The 12,888-nt window shown below is 36.7% G+C and overlaps 1 protein-coding gene across 9 annotated transcripts in view; it reads right to left on the reverse strand.

Moving 5' to 3' along the window:
- dip2a (disco-interacting protein 2 homolog A) overlaps positions 1-12,888 on the reverse strand; it is a 160,469-nt gene that overhangs the window by 41,888 nt on the left and 105,693 nt on the right. For 4 of the 9 annotated variants that reach the window (XM_072685382.1, XM_072685379.1, XM_072685380.1 and 1 more), the window contains exons 7-8: positions 11,489-11,521; positions 3,303-3,422 (exon numbers count right to left, since the gene is read on the reverse strand). The exons of 1 other annotated variant lie outside the window; for it this stretch is intronic. In XM_072685382.1, the coding sequence (XP_072541483.1) occupies positions 3,303-3,422; positions 11,489-11,521 (153 nt within the window). The remainder of the gene's footprint in view (positions 1-3,302; positions 3,423-11,488; positions 11,522-12,888) is intronic. 4 more of the 9 variants (XM_072685383.1, XM_072685384.1, XM_072685381.1 and 1 more) reach the window with 2 other exon arrangements.

A 12,888-nucleotide genomic window follows, 5' to 3' on the forward strand; every position in this document is an offset into this window, starting at 1 on the left:
AACCCTAAAGGCTATATTGTACACTAGGGACGCACCGATACCACCAATGTCGATACTAGCTTTTTTAAGTATCTGCGTACCGAGTACCGATATCAACTCTGACTTCAATAATCAATGGCTAAAAATCCTGATATTTACAGTGTTTCACTTTTTATAGGCTGAATTATTTAATATTTTATCCCAAATCAGATCTATTAAGCTTGAAAGAGCAGCGTTCACTGGTTGAGAAACTGCAAAATGGCCATATTGCAGAAACACAAGCAGGTAGGGGAGTGTGATCTGGCTAAGATTGACCGAACAGCTTTTAACTGGTGTTTAAATTCACATTTCAGAGGTTTAAAAAAAGAAAAAGAAAATAGTAATAATAGAATAATAATAGAATAATAGAATAATAATAGAAAGAAAAAGTGCTTCAGCTGCAAATTTCACATTCAGGTTCTCGTCTCTGCGTAAAAAGATGCTAAAATTCAGTGTTTCCTTTAAACAAGCTGCTGAAACAGAAAAACAGCACATGGAAACATGGAAAGTGCTAAAAGTTCCTTAAATATCTGTTTAATGGTAATAATGGCTTTTATTGGTTGTGTAAATGTCTGATTTGCAAAATTATTAATAATAAATAAATATTAAAACATAATAATGATAATAATAACAATAATAATAATAATAATAATAACAATTAAATAAAAATGTAAAAATAATAATAATAATAGTAGGGCATCAGTAAGCTGCACAGTATCGGTGCTCTCTGTTGCCCATACCCTCAGATACCCAACACGCATACCCTAAACCCTCCGTCCCAAACCCTGCATCATGGACCACGACCAAGACCCCACCAAAGCCTCCAGAGCTCCAATCAGTGCAAAACTGTTGCTCTTCCACTCAACACACAAGGGGGTGGTCCGTGGGATTGCATTTGTGTATGTCTGTTTTCCCTGGCCCCTCATACACTCTAAATCCTAGAGTTTTGAACATAGCTGTGAATATCTGATTGCATTCCGGCCCTGAAAAACAATGGGTCAGGGTCAATTCTGGAAAAAATGGGGGGGGGGGCGGTCAGTGGGATTGTGTTTGTGTGTGTCTGTGTATGTCTGTATTCCCTGGACCCTCATAAAGTGTCCAGACATACTACTGCAAATGGTCACACACACACACACACACACCTTTTATATTAGAGTGTATTAGAATGCAGCATTTAGCTTGACTCACCCATACACACACACACACACACACACACACACAAACACACACACACACACACACACGCACTATATATGGTATCTACACATAACCTATTCACACTACACACTACTACGCAAACTGCCCCACACACACACACAGCTTACACTATACATGTACAACCTATACCACACCCTACACATATCGTCGCTGTTGGAACAAAAACCTTGTATCTCCAAAATGCCAACAAAGTCGATGGAAAAAGGTAAAAAGCCATTTTGGATCATTTGCCTTTCTATTGGTCAATTTTTTTTATTCGATTAAATGCTGAGATACAAGATTGGTGTTCAACAGCGACGATAGACATGCATGCATGCACACACACACTGTTTATAACACACACACACACACACACACATTACAGTGACAGCCTTTAAATATGGGTCTAGTTTTAGATTTATTCCGTCTGATTCAACATTCTCAGAGTGAATTAGTGGGTTACAGACGCAGGAAGCCTAAATCAGCCCTCCGGCTGAGCGTTACCTGCCCTTCACTGACACTAAATGAGACCAGAATGTGATTCAGGGTGGGTTTTAATCATTTATGCGCTGGGAGAAACGCTCCGGTAGATGTTTTAGCTGCTATTTACGCATCAGTGAGAAGTTGTGATGGTTTAGGTTAGGTTAGTCCACATTGTTTAGAAGCGAGGCAGTTTTTGCCTCAAAAAAAAAGTTATTTAAATTTTTTTTTGAGACAACAGGAGATTATAAAGAACATTATAGACAAGCATGTTAAAGGTAAAGGTTATAGGACCATCTCCAAGCAGCTTGATGTTCCTGTGACTACAGCTGCACATATTATTCAGAAATTTCAGATCCATGGGACTGTAGCTAACCTCCCTGGACGTGGCCGCAGGAGGAAAATTGATGGATTTGAGACGGATAATAGGAATGGTAACAAAAGAGCCCAGAAAAACCTCTAAAGTGATTAAAGGTGAACTTCAAGCTCAAGCTTCAAGCAAAAATGTTATTTAAAATAAAAAAAATAATGGAAAATAAACAGATGGCTCTTGTCTTCAGTTCAGTCCCCCAGTTTCTGTCGCAGGACACATATACAGAACCAGTCAACAGTCTGGACACATCTGCTCATGAAGAGCTCTCCCTCCCTAAGTAGGCACCCTTTTCTTCTCTCAAGCAGCTTCAGAAGGTGTCACCTTGAGTGCATACCTTAGGCATACACTAAGAGGACAAATGTTTGGGGACACTTGCTCACCCAATGTTTCTTCCAAAATCAGGACGCCTCTTTTTTAGAATGATAAACCAATATCTGATTGCATTCTGGCCCAGAAAAGCATCGGTCCAGGTCAGGTTCAGATTTTGGACGGTTAGCTCTGCCTCTCCAACTAAACATACAAAAGATATTGGATGGAGCTCCATCACCCGAATGAACGGGGTTCCACTGCTCCACAGCTCAATGCTGGAGGTTTTAGCCACCTCCAGCACTGCCGGCGGGACACAGGCTTTTTAAGAGGTTGAGCTCATGTGGCAGTCCTGTTGTACTGGTTGAGCCTGGTGTGATCAAACACTGTATGGACGGGGATGTCCAAACATTTATGTTTCATGTGTCACAAATAATAATTATTTTTTATATATATTATATAAGTATAGAATAGATAGATAGATAAAAAAATACATATTTCAAAATAATTCATAGTTTGCTTCAGGTTTTTCGTTCTCACTAAAATCGAGACAAATATCTGTCAATTTTGCCTCGTTTACCAAAACCAAAACCAAAATCATTCATAAATCCTTAATGATTTCTTTTTAAAACATATTATTAAAGATTAATGCATGTTATAAAACCCTCTTTTTTGCCATTCAATTAAGCATTTATTCACCTTTAAATTAAAAATGACAAAAAAAAAAAAACAAACAAAAAAAACACCTAATGTGTCCAAACTTTTGACCAAACTGACATACTGCTGGTACACGTGTCTTTTATACCGTTTATCAAACGTTTCTTCCCAGGCATGAATTTACAGCCTTCAGCATCATCAGGGCATTATGAACGAACCGTCCAGATCGTAGGTTCATAATGCCCCCCCCTCTACATCATTATGAACCTACCATCCAGGAGCTCCTCGAAATCATCCACGAAGAACTCGCGCAGCGGCGGACGCTTTGGTCTCTTCAGCGTGTTCAAGAGCTGCTGGATTTTAGACGAGACACGACTGTTCACGGGGACACCTTTGGGTGAGAGACAGACAGACAGAGGGAGAGAGAGAGGGAGAGAGAGAGAGGGAGAGGATGGAGGAGATCAAATGAATGGGGATGATACGTAAACAAAAGACACAGGTCACTATGAAGGGTCGGTGATGACAGCGTCACACAATGGCCTGTCAATCAAAGGGAGGAGGGATGGTCTTGAAAGTCACTTTGAAGGTGAAAGGTAGCGGTCAGTTAATTGGAAGTGCGTGGCCACGCCCCCCGAGTGCTCTTGGATGCTCTGAGTCGACCGACCGGACTCTGCTGCCTGGGAACAAGCTGCTGGCAGGCACCGTTCTCAAGACTCACTCTTATAGATAATAAACAGTGGATTATAACAGTATTAATATATGAGATTTAGTACTTAGTATTTTAGTATTTATTAATTACTTTAATTTAATTCTTTACTTTAGACATATTTATTACTCATATACAGTGTTTAATTCATATAATTAATGTTAGCTAAAATTAGCACCGCCTTAGTACTTAGTACTTTATTATTTAGTACTTATAACTTATTAATTACTTATATATTGTAATTAATTAATTAAATTAATGTTAGCCAAAATTAACACCACCTTAGTACTTTAGCATTTATTAATTACTTTAATTTAATTAATTAATTTAGACTTATTAATTACCCATACACGGCGTTTAATATAATTAATGTTAGCTAAAATTAACATCACCTTAGTACTTAAGTATTTAGTACTTATGACTTATTAATTACTTATATATTGTAATTAATTAAATTAATGTTAGCTAAAGTTAACACCACCTTAGTACTTTAGTATTTATTCATTACTTTAATTTAATTAATTTAGATGTATTAATTACTCATACACAGCGTTTAATTAACATAATTAATGTTAGCTAAAATTAACATCACCTTAGTACTTAGTACTTTAGTATTTAGTACTTATGACTTATTAATTACTTATATACTATGCCTAATTAATATAATTAATGTTAGCTAAAATTAACACCACCTAAGTACTTAGTACTTATGACTTATTAATTACTTATATATTGTAATTAATTAAATTAATGTTAGCTAAAATTAACACCACCTTAGTACTTTAGTATTTATTAATTACTTTAATGACTTAAATTTAATTAATTAATTTAGACTTATTAATTACTCATATACTGTGTTTAATTAATATAATTAATGTTAGCTAAAATTAACACCACCTTAGAACTTAGTACTTTTGTATTTAGTACTTAGGACTTATTAATTACTCATATACTGTGTTTAATTAATATAATTAATGTTAGCTAAAATTAACACCACCTTAGTACTTATGACTTATTAATTACTCATATACTGTGTTTAATTAATATAATTCATGTTAGCTAAACTTAACACCACCTTAGTACTTATGACTTATTAATTACTCATATACTGTGTTTAATTAATATAATTCATGTTAGCTAAACTTAACACCACCCACAGAGCTAACTCATATTTTAGAGATCCATATTTCAGACCCTCATTACTTACAACATACAATATTGACAAGTATTGACAGTATTTGGACACTTGCACATTCATTGTTTCTTCTAAAATCAATGGTATTAAACAGAGCTGATCCTGCTTTTGTTGGAGGAACTGTCTCTACTGTCCAGAGAAGAAGACTTTCTACTAGATTTTGCTGTGAGGATTTGATATTTGTATTCAGCGACAAGAGCCTTAGTGAGGTCAGGATGACGGATGATGATCACCACCAGACCTCATCATCAACAACTCATCCCAAACGTACTGGATGGAGCTCCACCACCATAATTCCAAAGAACACAGCTCTTCTTCCACTGCTCCACAGCTTCTCAATGCTGGGGGGCTTTATACCCCTCTAGACTAGTGGTCATAGCAGGCAAACATCCAGGAAGTTTATGGGTTGAAGCAGGTGGGTAATATCTCTCATTGGGAGAAGCAGAGCACGGGTGAATAGTTCACTGGCTGCTTATAAAAGCGAGAAGGAATAATTATACTGCAGGTGAACTGCAGACCCCCGGGACCCTTAAAAACCTGGCTTATTAAATCACACATCAGTATTAAACAGCAATTTTAATAACGGAATTCATTAATTGCCACGGAAAGACATACTGTGGCTGCATCCCCACTCACACACATCTTTACTTTATTGGTAGTTTGGAAACACTCAGTGTTAGTGTGGCAGCGTGTGGTTTGGGACACAGCCCCGCTGAATAAAGCATCAGACAGAAGGATGCTCGCTACTATCTTCCACCCCGTCAACAGTCTATCTATCTTAACTCTCTCTGCCGGCGTGGTTTAAACAGCAGCGCTGCTTGTGAATATATCTACACTGATGGGCATGGTGGTCTCGAAATGAGGGGTGTTCAGGTCAGTTTCTGGAGTATTGCTGTGTATCTCGGCAGCGGAAAACACAGCAGGAGCTCCACTGACTGAAAACAGTCTAGACAGACGGTCGTCAACAGTCAGACGTTCGTTGCTATCTCGGCAGTGAATTGTCAACACAGGCGCGTGCAGCCCGGTGCTCGTACCCACTCCCCCCCCCCCACGCTTTACACCATTAAAATAGCAACCTGCCAAGGTCAGTCTGACCGCACTTGGCTCTTAAAGGGATCGGCGGTGAGAGACACGCTGATTGGTTTATTACTGCATGTTACGCCCCCCAAAAAAACACACCCATGATTAATTAAGAGACTCAGTACATGACATTTGTGCGCTTTGAGCCGAGCAAGGCGACACACAACATGCCCTAAATCTTCGCAGAAATGTGGGCAGGTCTGCACGGAGACTTAACCCTGATTAAAGTGGGTAGATGCGGAGGGCGTGGCGCTGGTGGAGTGGGCCAAAAGCCAGCGTTCACATTAACAGAGCAATCGCACCAGGGTTCGTTTTAGTTGACCAGTATAAACACACCCTTAAAGTAGATGAATGCATTCATGCATTAGAAGAGGTGTCCACATACATTTGGACATGCAGAGTGGGTCAAACCCCACCCCCACCACACACATACACACACACACACATATATATAAACACAAAAACAGGCATGTATCAACACACACCCACACTCTAACTTTCCTGTTGTGTTATACCTGTTCGTGGAAACCGCATCGCTAATACGCTAATCAATGGAGCTCTACCATAATCATTTGACACTGCATGTCACTCACACACACCCCCACCCCATCACATTCATACACATCAAGAGATTTCATAAGCCAAAAAATAAATAAATGCAATGGTTCACAGTTACCATGGTAACCCAACAGACAGTGGAAGCCAAGAACATGAGCTCCACGTCACTCCGCAGCGTTTAATAACATTAGTTAAACGCTGTTCATCAGCTCTGTAACTCCTGACAGCGCTGCAGGAGGAATCCGTCACTGCCTGATCAAAATAACACACATCCTAAACACCTGCCACGATCCATCCTGCTGCTCAATACGACTGAGTCCCATTACGAACATCCCAATAAAGCTCCCACTATACACTGGGTGCCAGCCCCACATTTACGACTGTAGCGCTATACTACATTATATCACTGTGAACTGCTGTAATATACACTATAAACATCTATACTGTATACACCATACACTATAACCAGCTTTACCATTATATTTTACACACTAACGTACACACTACAAACAGGATATACAATAACACTATATACATTATACACTGCTACACTATATACACTATACACTGCTATACCATATATACGATACACTGCTACACAGTAAACATGATACACTGCTGTGCAGTATACATTATACACTGCTACACTATATACACTATAAACTGCTACACCGTAAACATGATACACTGCTGTGCAGTATACATTATACACTGCTACACTATATACTGCTACACCGTAAACATGATACACTGCTGTGCAGTATACATTATACACTGCTACACTATATACACTATAAACTGCTACACCGTAAACATGATACACTGCTGTGCAGTATACATTATACACTGCTACACTATATACTGCTACACCGTAAACATGATACACTGCTGTGCAGTATACATTATACACTGCTACACTATATACTGCTACACCGTAAACATGATACACTGCTGTGCAGTATACATTATACACTGCTACACTATATACACTATAAACTGCTACACCGTAAACATGATACACTGCTGTGCAGTATACATTATACACTGCTACACTATATACTGCTACACCGTAAACATGATACACTGCTGTGCAGTATACATTATACACTGCTACACTATATACACTATAAACTGCTACACCGTAAACATGATACACTGCTGTGCAGTATACATTATACACTGCTACACTATATACACTATAAACTGCTACACCGTAAACATGATACACTGCTGTGCAGTATACATTATAAACTGCTACACTATATACACTATAAACTGCTATACCATATACACGATACACTGCTGTGCAGTATACATTATACACTGCTACACTATATACACTATAAACTGCTACACCATAAACATGATACACTGCTGTGCAGTATACATTATACACTGCTACACTATATACACTATACACTGCTACACCATAAACATGAAACACTGCTGTGCAGTATACATTATAAACTGCTACACTATATACACTATACACTGCTATACCATATACACGATACACTGCTGTGCTGTATACATTATACACTGCTACACTATATACACTATAAACTGCTACACCGTAAACATGATACACTGCTGTGCAGTATACATTATACACTGCTACACTATATACTGCTACACCGTAAACATGATACACTGCTGTGCTGTATACATTATACACTGCTACACTATATACACTATAAACTGCTACACCGTAAACATGATACACTGCTGTGCTGTATACATTATACATTGCTACACTATATACATTATACACTGCTACACTATATACACTATAAACTGCTACACCATAAACATGATACACTGCTGTGCAGTATACATTATACACTGCTACACTATATACACTATACACTGCTACACCATAAACATGAAACACTGCTGTGCAGTATACATTATACACTGCTACACTATATACACTATAAACTGCTATACCATATACACGATACACTGCTGTGCTGTATACATTATACACTGCTACACTATATACACTATAAACTGCTACACCATAAACATGAAACACTGCTGTGCAGTATACATTATACATTGCTACACTATATACATTATACACTGCTACACTATATACACTATACACTGCTACACCATAAACACGATACACTGCTGTGCAGTATACATTATACACTGCTACACTATATACACTATACACTGCTATGATGAATACACTATACACTGCTGTGCAGCAAACACTATACACTACTGTGCTGTATAGATTATATACTGCTACACTATATACACTACACTAAAAAACACTATACACTGCTGCGCAGTATACACTATACACTGCTACAGTGTATAGACTATAAACTGATACATTGTATAGATTGTCGCTGTCCTGTATATAATCACAGCACATTAAATATAAGTTAGATTATTGTTAATACTTTAAACAAAACAAAACAAAAGAAAAATAAATAAACAATTATATAAGTAATTATTCCTGCTTATAAGGGGTACCAATATTTGTGGTGGGAATTGTATTTACATAACTACATTTAAACAGTACAGAAAACACAAAGTGATCCCTATGAAGTTAAATGTGAGATTAGTCTTAATCTACATACACTGGCACCAACACAGACATATCTGAATACAAGACACTTACAACACACTGTCCATCAGTCTAAAGCAACAACACTGTGACCACAAGGTGTGCAGAGTGGACACACAGGCTTATTACAAGGCACACATCCAGTCCCCGTCCCAGGCTGTGCACAGTTACACTGCCTGTCAGACGTCTGAGGATATTTCGCTTTTCAACATGTTTTCCTACGCTGTCATATTTCTGTTAAAATAAGTCACATCCTGAGAGGAGAGACACACCTCCTCATATTTAAATACACCAGCAATGTTTATCTACTGAACTCAAAATATAAAAATATAATTAATATAAAAGATTTTTACAGGTAGACACTCTCACTGACCACTGACTTTATGTTTATTTGAGTTTTTTCTAATGTTATATAGTTAATTACAGGTAGACACTCTCACTGACCACTGACTTTATGTTTATTTGTTTTTTTCTAATGTTATATAGAGTTAATTACAGGTAGACACTCTCACTGACCACTGACTTTATGTTTATTTGGGTTTATTCTAATGTTATATAGAGTTAATTACAGGTAGACAGTCTCACTGACCACTGACTTTATGTTTAATTGGGTTTATTCAAATGTTATATAGAGTTAATTACAGGTAGACACTCTCACTGACCACTGACTTTATGTTTATTTGGGTTTATTCTAATGCTATATAGAGTTAATTACAGGTAGACACTCTCACTGACCACTGACTTTATGTTTATTTGGGGTTTCTAATGTTATATAGAGTTAATTACAGGTAGACACTCTCACTGACCACTGACTTTATGTTTATTTGTTTTTTTCTAATGTTATATAGAGTTAATTACAGGTAGACACTCTCACTGACCACTGACTTTATGTTTATTTGGGTTTATTCTAATGTTATATAGAGTTAATTACAGGTAGACACTCTCACTGACCACTGACTTTATGTTTATTTGGGTTTATTCTAATGTTATATAGAGTTAATTACAGGTAGACAGTCTCACTGACCACTGACTTTATGTTTAATTGGGTTTATTCAAATGTTATATAGAGTTAATTACAGGTAGACACTCTCACTGACCACTGACTTTATGTTTATTTGGGTTTATTCTAATGCTATATAGAGTTAATTACAGGTAGACACTCTCACTGACCACTGACTTTATGTTTATTTGTTTTTTTCTAATGTTATATAGAGTTAATTACAGGTAGACACTCTCACTGACCACTGACTTTATGTTTATTTGGGTTTCTTCTAATGTTATATAGAGTTAATTACAGGTAGACACTCTTACTGACCACTGACTTTATGTTTAATTGGGTTTATTCAAATGTTATATAGAGTTAATTACAGGTAGACACTCTCACTGACCACTGACTTTATGTTTATTTGGGTTTATTCTAATGCTATATAGAGTTAATTACAGGTAGACACTCTCACTGACCACTGACTTTATGTTTAATTGGGTTTATTCTAATGTTATATAGAGTTAATTACAGGTAGACACTCTCACTGACCACTGACTTTATGTTTATTTGGGTTTATTCTAATGCTATATAGAGTTAATTACAGGTAGACACTCTCACTGACCACTGACTATGTTTATTTGGGTTTATTCTAATGTTATATAGAGTTAATTACAGGTAGACACTCACTGACCACTGACTTTATGTTTATTTGGGTTTCTTCTAATGTTATATAGAGTTAATTACAGGTAGACACTCTCACTGACCACTGACTTTGTTTATTTGGGTTTATTCAAATGTTATATAGAGTTAATTACAGGTAGACACTCTCACTGACCACTGACTTTATGTTTATTTGGGTTTATTCTAATGTTATATAGAGTTAATTACAGGTAGACGCTCTCACTGACCACTGACTTTATGTTTAATTGGGTTTATTCAAATGTTATATAGAGTTAATTACAGATAGACACACTTACTACAGTTTTAAGCAGCACTTTATATACATATATATATATATATATATATATATATATATATATAACATCAGAGTTATGCTTTGCTTTTTTGCAATTTTGTTTTTTATTAACTCAGCGACATTATAAAGTATCCTCAAACTGTTAGCAGGCAGTGTGTGGTGGTATGTGTGTGATTTCCTGCTCAAACACGCTTGTCTCAGCTCATGAGGGATAGTTATTGATAATGTTTTGCGCCTGATGTGGTAAAACAGGAAAAAAACACGTAACTGTGCGGAGCCTGAGGTCACCTGGACCGGGAGTGTGAAAGTGAGAGTGACACACAGGCACAGGAACACTGCAGGGAAAAAGGGAGATTTAATAAACGTGTATAAATACCATCAATGGCTCCGCCATCACCTGCATCACTGCCTGGAGGAGAGAGAGTGAGGATGAACACAATGATATTCAGGGAATGATGGGTGATCTTAGTCCAAGGCCGACTGTAATTCAGCGGGTTTTCCATTCTCTAATTAAACTAATAAAGTTCATTGTATACATTTTTAAACCAGACAGACTCTAAAGGTCTGTATGTGGGCCCACACTTACACAATTACACAACACCCACATTTGTTTCATAGCAGTTTCTCAATAAATAATGTACTGATAACTGAATAAAATCAATTGGTAAAAGAAATGACCAATAGACAGTGGCAAAATGACTGACATCCAACCAGGTGCTTGTTGTGTTCTCCACTAGTTCCACTAATATATTCTATTCTAGTGTATATGAGTGTTTATTGAGGTGTCTATAGACTACTATCTCCTATTCTAGTGTATATGAGTGTTTATTGCACAGTTTATGGACAAATATCTCCTATTCTAGTGTATAGGAGTGTTTATTGAGGGTGTTTATGGACTAATATCTCCTATTCTAGTGTATAGGAGTGTTTATTGAGGGTGTTTATGGACTAATATCTCCTATTCTAGTGTATAGGAGTGTTTATTGAGGGTGTTTATGGACTAATATCTCCTATTCTAGTGTATAGGAGTGTTTATTGAGGGTGTTTATGGACTAATATCTCCTATTCTAGTGTATATGAGTGTTTATTGAGGTGTCTATAGACTACTATCTCCTATTCTAGTGTATATGAGTGTTTATTGCACAGTTTATGGACAAATATCTCCTATTCTAGTGTATAGGAGTGTTTATTGAGGGTGTTTATGGACTAATATCTCCTATTCTAGTGTATAGGAGTGTTTATTGAGGGTGTTTATGGACTAATATCTCCTATTCTAGTGTATAGGAGTGTTTATTGAGGGTGTTTATGGACTAATATCTCCTATTCTAGTGTATAGGAGTGTTTATTGAGGGTGTTTATGGACTAATATCTCCTATTCTAGTGTATATGAGTGTTTATTGAGGTGTCTATAGACTACTATCTCCTATTCTAGTGTATATGAGTGTTTATTGCACAGTTTATGGACAAATATCTCCTATTCTAGTGTATAGGAGTGTTTATTGAGGGTGTTTATGGACTAATATCTCCTATTCTAGTGTATAGGAGTGTTTATTGAGGTGTTTATGGACAAATATCTCCTATTCTAGTATATAGGAGTGTTTATTGAGGTGTTTATGGACTAATAACTCCTATTCTAGTATGTAGGAGTGTTTATTGAGGTGTTTATGGACAAATATCTCCTATTCTAGTATATAGGAGTGTTTATTGAGGTGTTTATGGACTAATATCTCATATTCTAGTGTATAGGAGTGTTTATTGAGGTGTTTATGGACTAAT

This window comes from Salminus brasiliensis, chromosome 8 (genome assembly GCF_030463535.1).
Source record: "Salminus brasiliensis chromosome 8, fSalBra1.hap2, whole genome shotgun sequence".
NCBI lineage: Eukaryota > Metazoa > Chordata > Actinopteri > Characiformes > Bryconidae > Salminus > Salminus brasiliensis.